This window comes from Homarus americanus, unplaced genomic scaffold (assembly GCF_018991925.1).
Source record: "Homarus americanus isolate GMGI-L3 unplaced genomic scaffold, GMGI_Hamer_2.0 scaffold16430, whole genome shotgun sequence".
NCBI classification, from domain to species: domain Eukaryota; kingdom Metazoa; phylum Arthropoda; class Malacostraca; order Decapoda; family Nephropidae; genus Homarus; species Homarus americanus.
The window spans coordinates 3,047,524-3,071,194 of record NW_024729259.1 but is presented as its reverse complement, the minus strand read 5'-3'; the positions used below and the strand labels follow the sequence as shown (position 1 = coordinate 3,071,194).

The window sequence follows — 23,671 nt, the reverse complement described above, 5'->3', positions numbered from 1 at the left end:
TAAGAGATTTTCCCACAATTGATGTTAAGCTCATTGAATGAAAGTATGAGGATAGTATTTTACCCACCTTTTTAAAAGCAGGAATTACGGAATCTTCAGGTTTATAGTAAAATACTTGATTTTAGTAACTTATTGATCAAATATCGCCAATAAGCAAAATATTTTCTTTATATCCCTTTTAGACTCAACTAATGTCATTATCGGGACCTGGTGACTCAGATGACTCTAGTTTATAAAATTGCTTACGAGCTTTATCAGTACTCACTTATAATTTACATAATCTAATTTTTTCGCTTCCTCTACATAAGCCAATTACACAGGGATTCATATACAGTATACACATTCTTCAGCGAGATGCCGATAAATTATAACTATTCGCATAATTGTCCATCTCTCCTTTAGTCAGTAAGCTGTCTTGAATCTGATAGTAGTGACGAAACCTAACCACGTGCTTTTGGGACTTATCCGTGCTTCTCCCATTACTAATATCTCTATATGTTAATCTTATATCTAATTTGACTTTTCAGATTTAAATTATTAAAAACATTATTGGTAGGTGAATGTGTCCCAGTAGATTTTTCTGGTTATGCCTTTGTCAATCCCGTGAGACTTGGCATCACATGAAGATTAGTCCCCTAACTTATTTCACCTTAAGACTAACCATTCTAACTCTCACACCTAATCTAACCTAACTCAACCTAACCTTATCCCAGTTAGAGTTAGGGTGGTTAATCTTCAGGTGATCCGTATCGTTTCCTTTCATTAAGAACCATTACTAGGCTATGTCCACCGTCTGTGTGATATATTCAGTTCTTGTCCTTGATGTAAAGTTATTGTGGAATTGACCCTTATCTGGTTGCCACGGGAATAACAACAATAGGATGAAGGAGGAGGAAGAGGAGCCAAGAAGATAGAGAAGAAAACACGTGTAAAAAGATAGAGTAGACGGAGGAGAAGGGAGAGAGAAAAAAACGAAGAGTAAAATAAGGAGGAAATAATTAAGAATAATGATTATAAGAAAGAGCACAATATGATTAGAAGAATGAGGAATAATAGTAAGACGAAGAATAAGTAGGGAAAGAATAATAGAGGATAATAATGACAATAGAAAGAATAAAAGGCATGAGAAGTAGAGAAGAATAAGAATAAGGTGGAGAGGAAGAATAAGGAAAATAACATTAAACCAATTAGAAAAAGGAAAGGAGAAAAGGAGAGGAATAGAAAGAGAGGAAACAATAACACTAATAATAAGTAGAAAGAAAGGAGGAGGAGGAGAGTGAAAACAGCGAGGGTGAAGGTTGTTTTTGTGGTGGACAGGTGGAGCTAGGTGGAGGAAGTTCAGTCGAGTTACCTCAACCATGAACCATCACTCGCACAGTCGCCACCAAAGAGCCAGGACGTGCCTGCCTTGTTGCTATGGCGGTCCCGAACTCCATCTGTCTCTTGGCGTGGGTGCTGGCCCTCACTTCCACCTTAGGATATGGGTAAGTACTTCATATCATACTATTCTTGAGTAATTTTTATATAAGGTTGCAATTTATGTTAGTATCCATCGCTTCGTTCGGTGGTCCGTAAAGCATTGCAAGTTCGATATTTTCGTCATTATTGAGTTGTTATTTCTAATTAATAACTGATGAAGACATTGAAGGATCGAAATGGTTTAGTATGTAGGTCTTCTATAATTGACATAGGGTCTTACAGATCGATAAAAAAAAATCTTCTAGGGGAAGGGGGTGAAACGACACTTTCTAAATTATGAGTTTCTTTTTTGTGTGTGTGTGTTCTGGTCCTCAAAGTAGTAATGATCTATATTGTTTTTCTTTTCATATCGAATTGTAGTTATATGTAGTTTCATTATTAAAGCGAATAATAATGAAGCTGGCTGTTGACTGGTGAGGGCGGATAACTAGACTATTTTATCTACAACAACGCCGATGTTTTGACTGCAATCATACAACGAACACAAAGGTGCGAAGGCGAGAAGAGTATGACTGTCACCACCATAAAACAGGAATTATATTTAAAAGTTTAAGCGAATAAACTGCTCACTATTACCATCGCAATAATTAATGGACGCCACTTTTTTTTTTTACTTTTTTTGTTGCGAGGCTTCCTGTTGCGTGCTGGATTACATGATGGGTGGAGGTACATCACAGGAGCCAGGAAACCCTGATGGAACCTTCGAGTATAATATTCTTCTCTAGATACTGTATATATCAGACATTGTTGCGCTTAGCGTACTTAATATTGGAAGAACAAATACTTATAATGTATACAACCTTAACAGCATCAACCTAGAGAAGTCGACTTGTGAAAGAGACCTAGGGGTACTTGTAAGCCCGGACCTACGGCCTAGAAAACATTACGTTAATGTGCGAAATAAGGCAGAGTATTGGGTTTTATATCTAGAAGTGTAAGTAACAAGAGTGCAGAGGTCTTATTGCAACTATATCTTGCGCTAGTCAGGCCGCACCTCGATTATGCGGTTCAGTTCTGGTGCCCCTATTATAGAATGGATATAAATTCACTACAGTCGGTGCAGCGAAGAATGACACAAATGATTCCGGGACTTGGAAACCTTCCATATCAGGATAGGTTAAAGAAAATTAACTTGCATTCCCTAGAAAGACGAAGAGTGCGGGGAGATATGATAGAAGTATTTAAGTGGGTGAAAGGAATCAATAAAGGGGATATAGATAAAGTTCTTATAATATCCGAGCAGGATAGGACTCGGAGCAACGGATTCAAGTTGGATAAGTTTAGGTTTAGGAGGGAGATAGGAAGGAACTGGTTCACAAATAGGGTGGTGGACGAGTGGAACAAGCTTAGCAACTTTGTAGTAAGTGCGGGAACGCTGGAAAGTTTCAAAAGGAGGCTAGATAGATTCATGGATGATAGTGAGTGGTTGTAACTCTCGACAGGAGCTGCCATGCACAGGCCAACCAGCCTATTGTAGACTCCTTATTTTCTTATGTTCTTATGTTCAATGTTGAGTAAGGAACCGCGTGACCATGTATCCCAGCTTTTATGATCTTAAAAAAAATAAGGCATAATTTAGCTTGAACGCTCCTCATTTCCTCCTAATTTACTAGGCTCTCTCTCTCTCTCTCTCTCTCTCTCTCTCTCTCTCTCTCTCTCTCTCTCTCACAGCGACAAAGTTATCAACAAGTCATATTCTTCTCACCGCAAGTCTCCCTACTGTATGTCCCTAAGGCGAGACAAGGGCAATTAGGTAATTTGGTGTTACGTCTTACGATCGGCTGCAACGAGACAGCGTGTTGCTGTATGTACTTATACGGTCAGAATAGGTCTTATATTTACAGTACATCACTCCTCCCATCTCCTTTGTTATTCACACTTCTTTCTTGTGTATTTTAAATGGAGTTAAATGCCATGCAATATCAGAGTACCGCGCAGAAGTTGATGTAGCCTACAGGTATAGTTTGCCAGTATGTCTCTTGATTTTACTAAGAACCAGATTATTTATATGTTGAGTATTTTTATCTAAATGTGCTTATATCAAGAGACTTCTTTAACGAGAGCTACAGCCTTCAGAAGCCTTGCAATCATGGCGGTATTATTTACTCTTACATAATTCATAAATGACTTCTGTAAGATCAACCTTGTTATATTCATTATCATCAGCCATTTCATGTCTTCTAATCCTGTTCCGTCTTCGTCCTACTTAGTATTCTACGAGAATACACATCTCCGGTCGATGACTCCGTCCTAATTTAACAACCTTCATTTATCTTGGAACAAAAAACAACTTAGGCCCGCGCCCCCTATCTTTCTCTCTCTCTCTCGTCTGTCTCTGAAGGACACCAAGATTACAAACTAGTTTTTTCTTATACCGTTTTCCGAGCCTTACGTCATGATCATAACTACAAGGGTGAACAGTAAAGACAATGACAGGATACCTAGGGCCTTATTTGGGAGGGTGTTGGGCGTAGGATTTGTACTGCCGAGGGGTGATTCAGCACCACTCAACCTTCACCATGTTGCACGAAAATTACAACAGACTGCATACATTTTACGTGTTATGCACATATATGAATAACTTTAGTCATTTGATGAATATTTAAGTGTTAATTCCTCAATAAGGAGTTCTTTTCGTGTGGATTTTGATTTTTTGCAGGTTAGGTATCTGTTAGGCAGTGGTAATTGTAGAATGCAAGTGGATAGCCTAAACAGGTGGACATTGTTAAATATCGTAAATTGTGATGGTAGATGTGGAATGGAAATGAAAAAAAAAACAAAGAATAAGCCAAACAAAAAATTTCTACTCTTAGAAACACCATAAAAATCTGTTTGAAAAGCGACTGTAGTCTTAAAAAAAGAGGTTCTGCTTTGGTACATGTGGTCAGGAGCGTGGATACTCCTGAAGGAAGTAAGAGGCCTTTGAAATGTGATGCTTCAGGAGAATGTTATAGGCAAGTCATGCAAATAGAAAAACAAATGAAGTACTAAGACTAGTTAGAGCAACGAGATACACAGGAAATGTTTAAATTACGGAAAATGGGATAAGTTGATCATACAAGGTGATACTGGTTGAGGCATTAAATAGCTAAAATTGAGGACTTGAAACTGGGGTGTATGAATGAAATCAAAAGCTGGGTCTTCCTGGATCTATATAATATGTGGGAGGATTAGGATCGACAACCCGGAAACGTGTACAGTAAAGAGCTATGGTGATCGGCCCTCAGATCCAAGGTTAGCAATTAGGATGATGTTATTGTACAGAGTGATAAATATTATTTTTTAAGTGTGAGGCAAGAGCGAGAGAAGGCTTTAATATTCGTGTCAGACGCTTACTAAGGTTAGACCAGTATAATGATGTACCCAGTAAACTCCTGGTCCGTGGCAGCATCATTATCTCACTGGGAAAAATGCCGGGTGCGGACATGAACGTTGGCATGAAGGACAGGCAGGTGGAGGATTTTTATAACAAGGACGCCAAGTTTTTAACAGATTCATCCAACACCATGTACAGCGACCATGAATGACTAACCGACTACCTGATGGCGTATTTAAATCTTTTTGTCAACCCTCGTAACTATGTCGTACTGGCGCAGGCTGACAAAATTTTGGTTGCCTTTGTATTTTTCTGGACAAAATCAGTTTTTGATCACTAAGCATCTGCATAAATTTGGTTTGTTTAGTTGGTTAAAACAAATTAATTTTATTGAGATTTAAGATTACGTGTTCTCAGGTGAGCTGCTGTAAGGTTGATTACCTTTTATTATATCAATGAAGTTTTAAATAATTGCCTTTGGTTTTAAATTAGTTTATGGGGATATAATGACAAAGTAATCCACCATCATTCGAGCTACATTATGTTTGAGTTCCTTTCTTGGAAATTCCCTGACGATTCCGGCGCTTCCTGTCTTATCATCAGTTCGTCATAGACAGGAAGTCCGTGAATGACACACCTATATAAGTTGTAGTGGCCTTCCTGCCCACTCCGGAGTAATTACTTGTTCTTATCTCCCTAGTGTTAATGCTATTGTCCTTGGAGTCTCACGTTTGATGATTGTTGTCTAGTTACGACTTAGAGTGTGTAGCTCAGCAGGGTAGAAGGTGAATAACATTGAGTGGTTGTGGTGTTGATCAGTCCTCACATGATGGCAAACTGGCAAGTTCTTCCGGTGTATTATAATATTCCTTTTTGCTTCAGTGGTCTCAGGGACGAGGCTAATGCTGAGATTTTTTTCCAGGTCTGTTATTACGTCTAGTTTATCTTTTTTATATTCATCCTGTGTTGGTGAGTCATAGTAAAGGAATTCTTAAGAGCTAGAGTCACTTTTTGTAATATATTTATTCACCATGTGATCCCTCATATCTCGTAGTGTGACGTGTAAATGTTGTATGGTTTTTAACTAAATACAACCTTCAGGTTTCTGGTAATGCTGCGGGCAATTCAGAGTCAGAGTTACTCAGCATTAATAGAGCAGGTGAGTGTAGGGTGAGGTCATTAATGTTGACGGTATAATGTTATTACTGCACTTTATCAACTAAGGTCTTTAAGTGCACAAATTCCTATGAAAATGTAATGTATGTCACGTAATGTACACTAGGCAAGGGAAGGTCTTAAGACTACCAATAACCCGTCAACAAAATAGAGAAGGCCAGGAAACCTAAGGGCCAGACCACACTGACACAACCGTGTTGCTAGGAGCACCACTAACATTGTCCTGACCTTGGCCAAACCTATCCAGACCTTCACCTTGTAGAACAGGTTTATGTTATTTATAACTATAGGGGCCCCTCCGTCTTGAAACATACCATGACGTTACATACCAGGTTGATAGCCAGTACGAGACTTAACTCTGATACAAGCTACCAGTTTTCTATTGTCTGATTTCTTTACTTAAACTTCTTGTGTACGTTGTGCTCTCTGTTGAATATAATCATCTGACGTTACCAAATAAAATATTAAAAGTAGCGTCGCAGTAGAGAAGGAGTTAACCTCTCAGAGGATGCGAAAAAAAAAATAGACAGCAATATTTTTCTCCCAACAGTATACTCGTTGTACTTGCTGATGCTGTGCGTTATTGGTGTAAGGAGAGCACTTAGGTAGCACTATAAGATGATCAGATTCTATTTACTTAATTATTTAATAGTGAAATATAATTAAAAAAGGGCATTGAATGACAGCCTTTTACTTAACCTTTACCGCTGAGCCATATGGACATTTATTAAATACAGAGATATGTACCGATAGTTAAAACTGGTTTCTATGGTAACCAAACTCAGTCTGATTTATCATTTATAGAAACTTTATTATATCTAGAGCTAGAATTACATGTTCTATCAGTATGTCCATAAATTATTCTAGCAATAAATAATATCACTATGCCTTGCTATCCACCCCTTCATGGACGTCCGTCCTCCACTGCTAGCGTGTTCCTCACCCCATTATTCCTTCTTGATCTTCCTGTGTATATAAAACGGTTAAAATCACACGGTATCCTCATTCTTACAGAGACTATTTGATCACAACGCCTCGGATGTGGCCCTTGGAAGCACCAGCACAGGTGTGTGTCTTGGTGAGTGACCCAAATGCTCCTGAAGGCAGCCTTACCTTCAGGATGTCGGCCGACATCTATGAATTCAACGAGAGGAAAGAGAACGTGACCATCATCCCCAGCACCGTCCTCCAAGTTCCTGCAGGTAAATTACTTCATCTAATCTGATTTCAGCCACATTTTAGTGACACTGAAAGGAAATTTCACATCGTATCTGAAGCTGCAGATGTCGAGGTTTTGTACTTCGCCTTGGTAATCTAATGAAGACAGTAGCTGCAATATCTCGATTAAAAAACAAATAAAAAAACACCGTCCATATTTTTCGTATTTAAGCAGTTTCTCAATTTTATACAAGTCGACAGCGGCGTGTACACAACAGCTAGCAGGGTTTAAGTACGTGAAATAACTAAAAAAAGCTATAATCTTCTTATTACCATACAAGAAGAGATCATCACAGAGACTGACTTTGACGTTTTCTTATTTTGTGTGAAGGAAAGTCAGAGGATTGTTATGAAGTACCAGTACCCAAGACGAAGAACCACTACGGTGATCTACACGTCATTGGCACTGTGGGAGGCGCCAAGATCAACCGCACTCTGAGTATGTCCCTAAAATCAAGTAATCAGATCACCTTCGTCCAATCCGACAAATACCTGTACAAACCTGGGCAGAATGTTAAGTTCAGGATCCTCACTGTGGTTCGGGCAGAGCTCAACGTCTCCACTGAGCAGGTGAGAGAGTGAACCAGTCAACAGGTAGGAATATAGCAGCAAGAACTCTTTTTTTTTTATGTGTGAAATTGTGAAAAATATGAAGTAAAGTTGAAAGAGGAATGGAAGAATTATCATGAGGTATATTAATAGCTAAATGTTGAATATTATAGAAAAAAAGAGAGCCACGCACAGTGAAATAATGTTAAAGGAATATAACTCACAAGAGACGTATCAAATATTACAACCAATATTTTCTTTCCGCCCACAAACTCCAGGTTCCTGTGGTGGATTTCTTAAGTAACACAATTCACAGTACCTACAGTAAATACAGATCAAACACTATTGGCATTAATTTTTCCCGTCTCCTTTTGGCAGTACCCGGAGATCTGGGTCACAACGCCCTCCAAAACTCGTATCGCTCAGTGGAAGAACGTGGACAACACCGCCGGTCTGGTCCACCTCGACTTTGACCTGGCCGACGAACCCGAGAAGGTGAGGTGATACTTGAGAGGTGTGGGGGAGGGAGGATGGGAGAAGGTAGGACACTTAATATGTGGGGGAGAGGGGAGGGGAAGGGAGACGGTATGACTAAAGGTGGGGGGGGGGAAGGTGAGACGTACAGGTATTCACAATAATTCAATATGTTTCATCCTCATTTTTAACTCCTCAGGGACACTACCTCATCCACGTGAAGGCTCCGGGCGACGATATTTACACTAGACAGTTTAAGGTCGATGAGTTTGTGTTGCCACGCTTTGAGGTGAAGCTTAAAACTCCCAGTTACATCCTGCCGACAGATGAGAAGTTCACCCTCACCGTTTGTGCCAAGTGAGCCTCTTTATACAGTTTGTCTGCCTGGCGTACTAGTGGTGCTGGTGCAAGTCCAGTGAAATCTGGGTACAATGATTTGGTTCCCGTTTTACATGTTCGTTGAGTTACCATGTTCAGGAGCAGCGAAGGTGTATGAGAAATTTATTGAATATATATCTCTCTCTCTCTCTCTCTCTCTCTCTCTAAGGAAAAGGGACGAAAGATGAATTTCCATTGATTTAAGAAGAGCTGCGTAAATCATAGTAAAAAGAGTATTAGAGATTAAACATTATCATAGCCCTTTGCTGTTAAATTTTTAAGGTGTTACTGTAATTATGGTGTGTGTGTGTGTGTGTTGATATACTAATAAGTAATATTTCTCTCTTATCCACGCTTCACAGCTACACCTTCGGGCAGCCAGTCAGGGGCAACTTGTCACTGGTTGTCAGCAACGGGGAGAGAAAAAAGTGCAGAGTTGTGGTCACCAAAAATGTTACTGTGAGTACTCCAGGAACACGACCAACTGACCAAACACTCACACACCTACAACACGGCAACTTTAAAGTGGTATACAGTATTAAGAAAACACGACCAGTGCTTGTTGAAGTGTGATAATAAATTGATCAACTGCTTTACATATTGGCTACCTCTATCACACACACACACACTCTCTCTCTTTCTCCATGGCTTATTTTACACAATTTCACGTATTAATAGGCTCTATTTTATGAGTCTGATCAGTGTTGACAACATTATAAAGTATTTATGCAGTATACTGATAATGCAGAACGTATCAGGAAAACATGCAGCTCACTGTGTGTAGATATGTGTAGACTCAGTGCTTGTGGTTACAGTATAGACAATTACCTCTTCTACTTTTTATTTTGTATTTTAATTTTTTTTTGCAGATCTCTGGCTGTGAGGATGTGGAGTTAACGACAGCACAGATGCGAGTCATTGACTGTAACGTGTACAATCTTCATGCCGTTGCTACTGTGAGGGAAGAAGGTACTGACGTCGAAGCGAAACATTTGCGCCGATTAGACATCACTCGCCGATTTGTCACCTTCAAAACATTGTACGAGGACAGATACATGAAGCCTAACCTCCCCTCTACCATGAAGGTGAGTGGATGATAATGGGAGAATATGATACACGTTGTAGGTTATGTAACTGTTTATTTTGTATAGGTAAAATATGATCGAACTAGGGTGTGTAGTATGTTGACGGGTGAAAGAGGAGACAGTATAATTTAGTTTGAGAGATTATCATACATTGAAATCTTGAAAATATCACATATGGAGTAACATATACAGTAGCGTGATAATGTTAGAATTTATTGTGGGAAATTTGAACGATAAAGGCGTGATAATGTTAGAATTTATTGTGGGAAAATTTGAACGATAAAGAGTCGCAAAAATTTCATAATCATTGACAGTTTGCAACACTTCACTAAACATATTTCCTATTCACATTGTCAGCGACGAGCCATCACACCTTTTATGACTCACAGGGGCACAGTAATCTCAGGCGTCATTATTATTCACAATAAGTTTACTACAATACTAGATAATACTCTTGAATAACAAAAAATGCACATACCAACTTAGCGATCCAGTGATGACCGACTGCCAGGCAACTTGGCGGTGTAAATAAACTGTAACCTCGTGCGAGACCTTCATATATTTGCTTTGTACCGCTGAAAGCCAAACGTTCCAGTTTTTCCTAATACAGTTTACGTTTTAAGATCTAATCTCCGTCCTTGCAGGTGAGAGCAGAACTGCCAGATGGTTCTCCCGCTGCTGGTGTTCTCATGGAAGTGTGCGCTGGAGGCGCGTGTACCAACATAACCACGGCTACTGATGGCGTCTTCACAACTGTCTTGCCGTCTTATGACACCAATAGAATCTTTGTAAGTGTCACCTCCAAACCTGGTGTGATGCTCTGAGGGTTTCTTTAGTTGATCTGAGTGTTTGTTTAATGATCAGAGCGTCAGTTTTAATGTTGCTAAGTGTCCGTTTGATGATCCGAGTGTCCGTTTGATGATCTGAGTGTTCGTTTGATGATGCTGAGTGTTCGTTTAACGATCTGAGTGTTCGTTTAATGATTTGAGAGCCTGTTTACTACAATATTCTTAGGCTCTTACTTTCTTATTCATAACCACAGATGAAGACTCTCAATTGTCGGGCTCCCATTCATGAGTCTGAGTTCAGCAAGTACCTGGAGCATTACTACTCCCCCTCCAACTCATCCCTCCTGATCAATGCTCCGGAGGGTAAGCTGAAGTGTGTACCTGGACAAGCCCAAGAGCACGTTCTGCCTGTGTTCTTCTCTGCCAATAAACAGAACTCCGCAATCTTCACAGTCCAGGTAAATTATCTATGTAAATTTCTCTACTTTTTTTCTCTATTTCTCTCTTTAGTTTTTTCTCGTTCTCTTCTACTCTCTTTATCTCTATTTTCTCTTTTTCTACTTTCTCTTTTCGTATGTGCGTATTTGTGTATGGCCTCATTCCATCATATATAAGAGAATAAAAGTCTTTCTATATAAATCCCACTATCTCCCAGTGAGGTAAGGGTTAAAGACTGCATCATAAGGATTTTAATTATCTTTCAACGACTGGCTCTGTAGCGGATGTAGAATGGTGAGTGTTTGTTGTTCCTCAGGTGGTGGCACGAGGGAAGATCCAGTACCGGAACTCCCAGGAGCTTCAGCTGACTGGAGGAGACCTGCCCATCAGTGTGGAGCACCTGGTGGAGCCTCTGCCTCCTCCTATTGAGGGCACCGTCAGGGGAGTCGTCAACATCAATGTTAACCTTCCCCCGACAGCTTCTTCCAAGGCCAAGGTTTGTGAACAGTCAGGAGAGTTTCATATGCTGTATTTAATTTTGTATTGTGTGTGGGAGGGGGGGGGGACTTAAAATCAGTCGGTCAAGGTGCCATTTTTATGCCACTACATAAGTTTTCGGGCAGTGTGTACAATTAAAGACAAAAGTCGTGTTGTGAAATTTGGTGAAAACATATGCTGAAGGGCTAAACTTTTGGTGGGGCTCTCATAATGTTTCACGAGTTATATTTAACCTTCGGACAAAACCGCGACACGACTTTTGTCTTTGTACATCTCGACAAACGATTTTTTTTATTTACTTTATTCATTTTTTATTGCATCCAATTAATAACGGAGGGATAATATGGTGATACTTTTGGCAACAACAAAATAGGTTTAGGTCAGTAACTAGGATGGAGGGGACGGATCTTAGTGAAACTTGTTATACAGCTTTATAATACATTGATAACAGGGACGTTAGTGTTTACCATGTTTGATAAAGAGTCTCGGGTGTTGGTGTGGTACACCTGGGAGAGTCAGGTGTAGTAAGACAACGTGTTGAGGGTGTTGGTGTGGTACACCTGGGAGAGTCAGGTGTAGTAAGACAACGTGTTGCAGGTGTTGGTGTGGTACACCTGGGAGAGTCAGGTGGAGTAAGACAACGTGTTGCAGGTGTTGGTGTGGTACACCTGGGAGAGGTCAGGTTGTACACCTGGGAGAGTCAGGTGTAGTAAGACAACGTGTTGCAGGTGTTGGTGTGGTACACCTGGGAGAGTCAGGTGGAGCAAGACAACGTGTTGCAGGTGGTGGTGTGGTACACCTGGGAGAGTCAGGTGTGGTAAGACAATGTGTTGCAGGTGTTGGTGTGGTACACCTGGGAGAGTCAGGTGTAGTAAGACAATGTGTTGCAGGTGTTGGTGTGGTACACTCGTGAGGACGGGGAGGTGGTGGCAGACACCAGAGAGCTGGAGGTGGAGAAGTGTCTTGGTAGCAGCGCCAGTCTCACCTGGTCAGAGTCTCAGGCACAACCTGGACAACAGACCACTTTGACTCTCTCGTCAGAACCAAACTCCGTGTGTAGCCTCGGTATGTATCACTCTCTCCACACTATATGCGATATACATGAAGAATTATCACTGTACAAGAGTGAATTCATCTTATCCACACTATATATATATATATATATATATATATATATATATATATATATATATATATATATATATATATATATATATATATATATATATATATATATATATATATTGGCATTAGGCTCTAAAAAGTCCCCTGTTTCGACTAATGGTGAATCATCCAATAATAATAATAAAAAAAAAAACAGGTGTGGTGGACAGAAGTTCCGAGTTACTGGCCAAAGATGTTGATCCTATCTCGCTGGAGAAACTTTTTGACTTCGTGGATAACTTCGACATCAACCGCTGGATAAACTCCCAGATCTACACACCCGATTACTGCGAGAAGAAGAAACTGAGAGAGAAAGAGAAAGACAGAGCATCACTATCAGGTTAGTTGGAATCTTGAGTCAGGTGCAGGGAGTAAACCACCTACTCTTATACTCTACCATCAAGTCACGAAAACACCAATAGATTCATAAAAACAAAAACATTCACAAAAATACCATCAGACTTTGTTTCTTGAGGACCAGGTTCAGGCTGGCCATTCTTTGTCTCTCTGGCACATCAGGAGCAATTGTTTATCTTCATGGCAATTATCTTTTTTTTCAGATTTAAATCCAATTATTTTCCCAGAAGACAGGCCAAGCGTCAGCTACTACTCCAACTACGTAGATGCTCTCCAGATGTTTGAAGTGAGTTTCTTCCCGATTCGAAATTTTAAGCGTATCTGTGGGGGTTTTTATGTGTATTTCTGTGGCTCAACAACTAAGATCTTTAAGCACGTAGGCTAAGTCAGTTCATTCACTAGACAACAACTTTAAAATTCTTTTATTCGAACTGACGGAAATCAGGTTAGATTTGTGTGAGGCATAAACGCTGAATGATCTTGTTTCTTTTATTTACTGGATTGTCTTCATGAATTCTTTTATTTTATCGAGTCATATTACATATATATTATACACAGACAGTGTTTCATAGTCGTAAACATTTCACAGTATCAATCGCTACCTTTATTAATTATTCATATTTATTTTCAGGACTCCGGTTTGTACGTGTTAACTGACCAGACAGTGGAGACAAGACCCTGTGAGGAAGGTAAAGAGGATGTTGTACAGTAGACGACTCCATGAACTTTTTGTCTGTAACGTGCTTATAATCATCACTAGAATGTGCATTTAACATCAGTGCTCTTTGAGGTGTGTGTGTGTGGGGGAATGCCGGTGGCGTGAAAAAAGTCTTCCCTCTAACCCAGAATAAGTCAATGGTTTTTAACTTTCAGATGAAGCCCTATTCTTCGAGTATGATGGGCCACCAGAGGCACTTGGGATTCCCCAGTTGGCTGCCGACTTTGACACCGAGGACAGAATCGTTGGTGGTGCTGGCGGCGGTAACTCGTCTCCTTCGCCGTCTCCGCCACCTCCAGAGGACGCCCCAAGGACTGACTTCCCCGAGACTTGGATCTGGGACCTTGTCGTGCTGCCGTAAGTCGTATGCTTATGGCATTAAGTAAATACACAAGATAAGATAAATTTACGACTATATGACACAAAATTAAGATAAACACAAGTCAAAATAAATAAACATTAAAACTAGATAACAAGATTAACAAGAGGGACTTTTCGTTCATTTAAGGGTTACTTTCATTTATGTATGTGATTTATATTGAACAACCAAACCGAAAGTTAACCTCTAACCAGATTCAGGTAATACATAGACCTCGTCAAGGCATTTTTAGTATATATTTAAATATCCATTCACATCATTATTAAATTTATTGTTCTCTGCCATTAAGTGACCGTAAATTACAGTATGGTCCCTGAGTTTACATCAGTGCAAAAGTATGTATGTTGTACACAGATCGTCTGGGGTGAACAGCCAGAACCTGACACTGCCTGACACCATCACACAGTGGGTGGGCAAGGCCGTGTGTGCCCACCCAGAGAAGGGCGTGGCACTGTCTGAGAGGGAGTCCATCACTACCTTCACCCCCTTCTTCGTCGACCTCACCCTTCCCCCCACTGTCAAGCGTGGCGAGATACTCCCCGTCAAGATGTCCATCTTCAACTACCTAGACCGACCAATACCTGTAAGTGTTCAGTAATTACTAACCAGACCAGCCAGTACCTGTAAGTGTTCAGTAATTACTAACAGATCAGACCAGCCAGTACCTGTAAGTGTTCAGTATTACTAACCAGACCAGCCAGTACCTGTAAGTGTTCAGTAATTACTAACCAGACCAGTCAGTACCTGCCAGCCTTCACTAGCCTAATATACGTGTCAGTCTTCTTTACCCTTGCTGATCAAACTACAGAAAATGAGTTCCTGAAGTCCTTATAAATTTTATAGCATTACGACATCACGATCTTGTCTCTTCTTTAAAAATAAGACGATTCAGTTAATTTTGAAAGTGTTTTATAAATCTTATCAGTGCAAAATATAAACAGCTTAAGTTCACAGACACCATCAGTTAATCCCGCACATGCTTCACACTTCTCTCGTTATATCTTAATTACGTATCATTTATTACATCTGCCTCTAATTTCCGGCTTTAGGTGAGTGTGAGTGTTGGGGAGAGTGCAGAATACGAGATCATACAGGAGCCAGGAGCACCAGGCGAGCTTGGACGGCGTAGCTCATGTCTACCAGCACAAGACAAGGTTGTCCACACAGTCAAGATCAAGCCACTGGTGATCGGAGAAGTCAACATTACTGTGTCGGCGTTCGTGGACTACCAGTACTCTGAGCCTTGTGGGTCAGGCGACACCTCCATCGAGAAAAGGTAGTTATTATTTTCATTACTTACATGCATATATATACACAAGTGCCATATGTGCAAATAAACATAAAATTTACAAGATAAAATTCAACCTGTAGTAAATAATAAAAACTAAAAAAAAATATATATATACGTACGACAACTTGACCACAAAATGTCAATCACCTAAAATGTGCCAAACTGAAGACACACGAAATCGAGTCTTCTTAATTTACAACTGTCCCACGTGTCGAATTTCTTTGTCCTTATTATCGTTATCTCTCTATTATTAGTTTTATTCGTATATTGTATCACTGCGGGTTGGCCAAGTTAGTCAGACCACCAGCGTGTTTCAAGTGTAAATCTGATGTAGTGATGAGATGTTGTTCTTTGCAGAGACTCTTTGATCAAGCCCATCAAGGTTGAGGCTGAGGGATTCCTGAGAGAGAAGACCTGGACCAAGTACATCTGTTCAAAGGGTGAGTCATTGTTAACATCATTACGATAACCAAGTCTGGCTGTTATCCTGGCATATTTTCTTTAAGATAGATTAATCATAGTGAAATAACCTTTACAAATGTTATAATGTCCCGCTTTTCCGAACTTCACACTTAAAAGATACTGTCGTTGAAACTGGTTGGAAAAGAGTGAGTGTGTGTGTGTGTGTGTGTGTGTAGGGGGGAAATATGGATGCATTGTAGTATGCCGTTTGGTTTGTAAATGAATGATCACGCGTCTCCTTTCCTCCTGCCAGATTTCGAGACGGGTGAAGACTCACTGGAGGCGTGGGAGCTGAAGACACCCTTGACCATTGTGGAGGGGTCAGACCGAGCCTGGGTCACTGCCGTGGGTGACCTCCTCGCTCTCTCACTCGAGGTATGCTTGGAGAGTCGTGGGTATATTCTAGCCGTCTGTATCCTGAGATTAATACAGCTTTTGCTTGAAACTGATGGTAAGAGAGTAGTGTCTTTTCACATTTTTCTCTACATGAAAACTACAATCAACAGACGTGATTCCTACCCTTCAGTCACAGTCGACGTGGCTCTTGGTACATTTTTATGGCCTTTGATGTTTGTGTATTAGTGTTTATCTTATATGTCAGCCCGATTCCTGCAAAAGATAGGAGAAAAGTTTCCCAGGAAGTCGTATCAATTCTAAATCCCCAAAGGTCAGTAACTTTGCCTTTGGTAAGATAACAAGGCAGGTGGGGAGTGACTTAATAATTTGCTTCACTCCTCAGCCCAAGGGTCGTCAGTGTTCTATAACCATTTTTTTTTTGTGATAGACTTCATTCATATTTTGCTTTCAGAACCTGGGACACCTGATCCGTATGCCGTATGGGTGTGGAGAGCAGAACATGGTTAACTTCGTCCCCAACATCTATATCTTGCAGTATCTCAAGGCCTCCAATCAGACTACCACGGAAAGCACACAGAAGCTGCTCAACTTTATGAAAACAGGTGATGTCCATGTTAATACGTGTATGGTATGTATGTATGTCCTTTCCTCCGTGTTTATGGAAATTTAAGAAGTTTCCAATCGATTTATTCCTCTCACCAGCCAAACACCCCATCATCTCCTCACCAGTGAATCTGTGTTTGTAGATATATCGACATATATCTTATTGACCACATCTTTCATCATAAAAATACAAAATATATTGATACAAAACTAACATTCACTAATAAATTACCTAAACAACATAAGATTAAGTAAAATATGGTTCACAAAAATTACTCAGAAATGCGGTAAAATTTACAGTGGGGATGGATGAAACTCCTATGAACAATTTAAGAAAGTTGTGGATAATCGTGTATATATCATGGGGTAAATTGCCTGAATATGAGTCCTCTAGAAGTGCTGAATTGGTAGGTAAATCAAGTATTTTGTGTTAGAGAGCAGTCTTAAATTCTGTGCCTCTCTGGTCGAGCTCATAAACACTTCTCGAGTGGGAGGTGACCAGTGTCCAGTCTCTACCGCCAATGAATGACCTGACATTCTGAAGTGGGTGAAGGAGGATCTGTGGAATTCATTAATAGACCAGAATTAGCTTTAAACCTGTGTAATACATCCAGACTCTTACTACCTGTCTCCACTTAAGGGATATCCTTTGTCTCTGTCCAGACTGAGACCCTTGCCACAGTTATTTCTTCTCCTGTGACCTTTTTATATAAACAAAACAATATATTGTCCTCGTGAGAAACGTGTGCTGACCTCTTACGAACAGTGTGGGTCTTTCTACAGATTGTCTCTCCTCACACAAAAATTCTGAATCTCTTACCGATAACGTGACTAAAGCTTCTCCTGTTGTCTCACATACTTAAATGTTGTTTGTTGTGTAGCACTAAGCTTCTCTCTCTAGACTTCCTTCCAGATTCATTTTATGGGTCTCATTCTTCCTCCCCAAGTACCTATAATCATTGTTATCTTACACACTGAACACTTAATTATGAATGCTGAACAACCCTTGTGGTTTTTGCTTGGTATTCCTTTCTTTTTACAAAATAATACCTCAGTTTTACAGCCAAACATTATACATATAAAGTTGTGGGGACACGACAAAAATGGGAGCCCCTGAATACGAGATTATATTCCTCTACACTCGTGTGTTACTGTAAGGTCCTCTCATCAGGTTACCAACGAGAGCTCCTATACCGACGTGACAACGGCTCCTACAGCGCCTTCGGGAACGCTGACGATTCTGGCTCTACCTGGCTGACGGCCTTTGTGCTCAAGTCCTTCGGTCAAGCTCAAGATTTTATCCTGGTGAGTAGATTACTAAAAGGTGCCCTAACAATCTTGCTTCACTCCCACACCAGGATGCACAGGTTCTCACTTATGTCCAAGGTAGAAATGTATTAGAGTAGAGTGTATTGTAGAATGACACCAGAGATATTATTAAGAAATGGGCCTTAACTGGCTATGACCGGCTGTAAAGTTAAACTAGTAAACTGACAAGTAATTGGATGAGTTTTGTGATCATTATCGGTTTTCTCCCGCTGGTGAACTTGCCGAACTCAATGGTCAAAACGAGTAACAAAATTGACAACAGTATTATGGAGGAGCAGTAGGGGGGGTAGCTAGAAGGTGTTGTATGTATTAAGCAGTTAGTTCTCATTAGTGATAAGAGCAGTAAGTATCTCGCAGCCTTGTTTGTGTTGGTAACCTCGTGTTGATTCCAGTAATTCATTATTGGGAGACAATAAATTATATTCCTGTGATGTCGTTTGTATATTTAACACACAGACGTTCATTAGTAACAAGATACAGTAGTGAATTGAAGGCAGTGACGTTAAACATGACAAACCATCTCATGATCTCTGACTTCACGTGCCACCTCTCTATACGGATTAAATTGGATTATCCTTAAACTTCTTTGATACTCACAATGTGTCAGAAACTTGGTGTCTATATTAACGAAAAAAAAATTATATTTCATTGCCAATTGTCTTTACAGATTGACAAGGAGGGACTGAACCAGACAAGTTTATGGCTAAAATCACAACAGATGGCTGATGGTTGTTACACATCTGTTGGCAAAGTCTTTAACAAGGCCATGAAGGTAAGGTTATGTAATACGTTTCAGGGAGAATTTAGATCAGTGATAAATTCATTATATTAAAGTTTTCTTAATTATATACTTAACTCTATAGGGAGGATCATGTAGATGAACTTAATACAAATCATAAGTGAAAAGCAACAGTAATAACCAAACCTTTACTAACCTAATATAGCAAAGTTTTAAGTGAATTTGTGTTCATTTTACCATATATGCATTATATTTCATGGGATTATAGCTAGCAATATAAATACAACCTCTCGAACACACACACACACACACAGTAAATGATTCCACAACTTCACATTACAGGGTGGTATTGCTGGCAGTGACTCTCCTGTACCTCTGACGGCCTACGTGATGATCTCTCTGCTGGAGGCTGGTGACGAATCTTGTAGCCCCTTGGAATGTCCAGCTGCCAAGTGCATACAGGCCGACACCTCCCGGGACCCCTACACCTTGGCCCTGAAAGCATACGCCCTGGCTCTGGCTAAACTACCTGAAGCCGAGACTGTTTTCCAACAGCTGCTCGACCAAGCCATTGTGGCCAAGAACTCCACCCACTGGGAACTACCTCAGGGACCAGGTACGCTGTGTGAGACGTGAGTTGGACACTGGTAACACCCAACTTTCCAGTATCAAGTTATTAGTCAAAAGCTATTGGGAAGGTGTTCGTCTATCCATTTTTTTATTGTTAATTTTCAGTTTATCTTGTCGGTACACTGCGTTCGCTTTAGATCTTCTTGCCCTTGTTTAACTGTTAAATACGAGTTCTCTGAAGTCACTTTGACAAGGGCTGTGCAACTGTGTAAGTGATACCTACTGGCAGCAGAAGTGAGAATTTCAGTTTCTTCTCTTCGATATGAATACTTTATTATCTTTGTCAGGAAAAAGTAAAGCAGTAGCGGTGGAGACAGCTGGATATTCTGTCATGACTATGATGACTCTGGACCCTAAGAAATATGAACAACAGGCCAGGAAGGTTGTGAAGTGGATAACGGCACAGAGAAACGGACAGGGAGGATTCTACTCAACACAGGTAAGGTTGACCAATTAAAAGATTGAACCTGAAGCATTTTTAGTTGTACTAGATTCTATTCTAACTATATGCACTTTCAGATTTTTTTTAAATATAAATGCAAATTTTCAAAAACTAGTGCAGTCATTTCCATTGTTTTGTGAGCCTCTTTTCCCTTAAGACTACCCTCGTGAAGGTGTCAAAAACAAAAAATATGTTAGCCTGAAAATAGCAGTCACACCAACATGTTTGTTATTTTTGTCCAGGACACAGTGGTGGCCCTCCAGGCTCTGGCCATGTACGAGTCACAGTTGTACCAGGGCCCCTTGAGCGTGGTGGCAACAGTGACTGCTACTGGGCTCTCCCATTCCTTCACTGTCACAGACGACAACAAACTCCTGCAGCAGCTGGTAACACTGCCAACACTCCCCACCACCGTCTCTATCACTATGGAGGGCCAAGGATGTGCTGTTCTCCAGGTAAGATTAACACGAGTTGACTTTATTAGTGTATAGTACTTGAGACATTAAGATAATCTGCTCTAGGAGCTTTTTGTCATCTGTTTTTATCACTACTTATCAGTAATATAGATAACTAAAATGTTGGGGTTATCCTCGCTATCACCTGCAGGCTGTTCTTCGGTATAATATTCCTGAGCCTGAAGGAAGTGATGCCTTCGACCTGACTGTCAACACCAACACGGCTCCAGACAACAAGTGCGTCACCAAACGCATCACGGCCTGTGCTTCCTATCGCCTCCCTGATGGCAAGTCTAACATGGCTGTCATCGAGGTGGACCTCATCTCTGGTTACATCCCTGAGAAAGAAGACCTGAAGAAACTTGTGAATGACAACGTCAACATAAAGCGTTATGATGTGGATGGCGGCAAAATTTCCTTCTACATTGAAGAATTTACTGCCCAAGACACCTGTGTAAACTTCCGTGCGATACGAGTGGTTGACGTGGAGGATGTGAAGCCTGGCACAGTGCGTGTTTACGACTACTACCAGCCTGAGTTCGAGATATCCAAGGTAAGTTTACTGTGTTTGGTTCATGATACATGAACTCTTTATGCATTTTATGATCGCTATATTTCTTGAAGTATATAAGGTGAAAGTACTGTACTTGATTTGAACATAAGCAACTACCCCGGTAAATCATCTCTTAGACTTTGACTCGTAGTATATAGTACAGGTACATGTTTCTTCATAACGAAGTTCATTAGAATGTGACGGTGAGAACTGATTATGCCATTTGTTTAGGAAAAAAAAACAGGTTCTTATAATGCAATCTTAACTCTGGTAAAGGTATGCAATTAAATTTACATAACACAACCACACCACCTCTTCAACATTGCTCTTTTATTCGTCAAGAGGATATGAATGCAAATTGTGGGAACAGAATGCTGTGAAAACCAAGCAGTAATCCTCTGCGTAGTGTCAGTATTTATCGGCATAGTTACAGATAATGTTCTCTCTCTACAGAACTACACACTGCCATCTACAACTGAGTGCCGCTAGATAGTACAACCCTGGTGCCGGTGTCCCTGTGTTACTCCCTGGTCAGTGGATAATGCCGGGAGAACTGGCTCACCCTGGCGGCGTGATGATCAACTCAAGACTTCACCCTAAAGTCATCACTTTATATTTGTACTCTCAATGTTCCCCATTATCGTGACATCCACTGTATTACGTATTTCTCAGCTGCTTATGTTTACATCTATTACTCTTATAGTTCATTTGAAAACCCTTTACACTCTGCCATCCATAGTGAGTCGGCAGTGTGTTAACCTGAGCCTTTAAAGGAATTCGAGGAAATACTGAATAAATGTGACATATGTTAAGACGAACACAGAAAACCTTATGTAGTGTTTATTACTGCACCCAGTCGTTAGTGTGTTAGTAGCCAGACAGGTGCTGTATCTTGTCACCTTTATAGTGTAATACTTTAGCCTGTTTCCATAGTGTGAAATTGCTGATTATGTAGAGCAATAATATAACTCCTCACGAAGTAGTTGGTCATTTGATAATAATATAGAGTATTATCTAGTGTGAACCAAGGTCAATGAAAACATATAAAAATATCTTGTGTTTGTATGTCCTTTATAAATGTATCTTAAGTAGTACACAGTTCCCAATGTACACTCGCAACAAAAAGTATCGGTGCATACTGTAGTGTGAACAATTTGAGACAGTGACGATCGGTATTGGGAAAGGCGAGTTGTTCCAGCCGTATGTTGGCAGCCCTGTAATCTTGCTGAGCAGCTACTATGGCCTGGTCAAGTGAAACAAACTGTTATAAATAAGGTCGGGAAGTGATAAATAGACAGTATGAAATATGAGGAGCTCCCTGTTAACAAAATTATTTGTGATACTTGTGAATATTGCCACAATAATTTATGCTACCAAATAAACCACTCGACCTGGTCGTCCTGAGGGGTGGTGCAGCGTGGACGGCCGCTCTGAGACCTGTCGTCTGTAGCGCCAGTCGAGGTATCGCCGAATCCATCTTGCAGCGGTGCTCCTGTGGACACCAACCCGCCGGCTAATATCTGTGACGCCGAACCCTTCGTTATGAAGGGCAATAATAGCTCCTCGTGTTACCTCTGAGGTTTCCATGTCGTCTGGCATGTGTAGATCTCTACTGCTTCATATTGCCTCCGTTTTATACCCACGTTCACCGAGACCGAACCCTCGCGCTTCATTCAGTCGACAAAGCAACAATCCGAAAAGAGGAAACAAACGCACTGAATGTCAGCCATATGGCAACACCTAGTGGGGGGAGGGGGGAGGGGTTTTGAGGATACACTTACTAACCTTCCCGACATATCACTGTATACGCATCGTTTCGGAAGTTGTCGATCACACCCTGCACCCTGGTGCGAGTGTACGTGTACTGTCGCGGACAAAACTTATCTCCCCGTGATGACACCGAGTCAGGGGAATGAGTCTCCGAACTTACTTACCCTGGCTTCGGTTGTGCTGGTTCATCTCATTTGGGGTCGACACTACTTCATTTTGGAAGGGAGTGAACTTTTGACCCCGACTGTACCTAGACAACGCAGGTATACAACAATAGTAAACAGGAAGGTAATATGATCGAGGACTGTCGACAAAGATATGTTTATTTCCAGATGGTCGAAGGATACGTAGTTTGTATTTCAAGTTCTCAAACACACTGGTCTCTAAATGCAAGCTGCATATTTGAGCATTTTGAGCATTTATACTTTATAGTCTTTCCTCTTGCACAAGTGAATCGGTTTTCATCTCGGTTCTTTATCCTTCAGAAAGCGGTGGAAGTTATATCATCCCTGTTTTTAATTTGTGGTTAGCACACAAAAACTAAGCAAGCGTGTTATTATTGTTGACTTGTGATGCCACGAGTTCCGAGAGGTTCTGTTTTCTTTGATGCATGAAAGAACAGACGTTACTTTTATACTCTTTGCCACTGATTGGCTCGTTAGCCGCTTGAGCGGTAGGGCACGTCTCTGCTACTCCCTGTTGGCATGTATTGGATCCTGAATGTATCTTTACCTGCCCTAGTGTTGTCAAGTCTGGCCTTGAAAGAGCTCACACTCGGTTCCGTCACAACACTTGACAGATTGTTCCAGGAGTTTACAACTCCGTCCGCCAGCTTCAGGTATGGAAACTCGACTGAGTAGTGACCTCTGAGATGTTTATAAACTTCAATTAGGTCACTCCTTGTCCGTCTGTAGTATAAGCTAGGCAGTTGCAGGGGTTCTAATCTCTCTTCTAACCTCACTTGCACTAAACGCAATCGCCTTTGGCTACAATGATTTGTGGTTATTTGCGCATTTTTTCACC

At 40.7% G+C, this 23,671-nt stretch overlaps 1 protein-coding gene across 1 annotated transcript; it reads left to right on the top strand.

Annotated features, from left to right (window-relative positions):
* Nucleotides 1–1,370: 1,370 nt before the first annotated feature.
* On the top strand, nt 1,371–21,930 carry LOC121866405 (alpha-1-inhibitor 3-like). The gene is made up of 27 exons (XM_042366059.1): nt 1,371–1,484; nt 6,986–7,173; nt 7,521–7,759; nt 8,117–8,233; nt 8,412–8,569; nt 8,953–9,049; nt 9,460–9,675; nt 10,320–10,463; nt 10,718–10,921; nt 11,218–11,397; nt 12,290–12,464; nt 12,721–12,903; nt 13,124–13,206; nt 13,552–13,609; nt 13,794–13,995; nt 14,372–14,600; nt 15,067–15,293; nt 15,666–15,748; nt 16,024–16,145; nt 16,579–16,729; nt 17,902–18,035; nt 18,727–18,831; nt 19,141–19,414; nt 19,716–19,867; nt 20,113–20,325; nt 20,477–20,878; nt 21,332–21,930. The coding sequence occupies exons 1-27, from the start codon at nt 1,417–1,419 to the stop codon at nt 21,365–21,367; spliced, it is 4,440 nt and encodes a 1,479-aa protein (XP_042221993.1). The 5' UTR covers nt 1,371–1,416; the 3' UTR covers nt 21,368–21,930.
* The last annotated feature ends 1,741 nt before the right edge of the window (nt 21,931–23,671 follow it).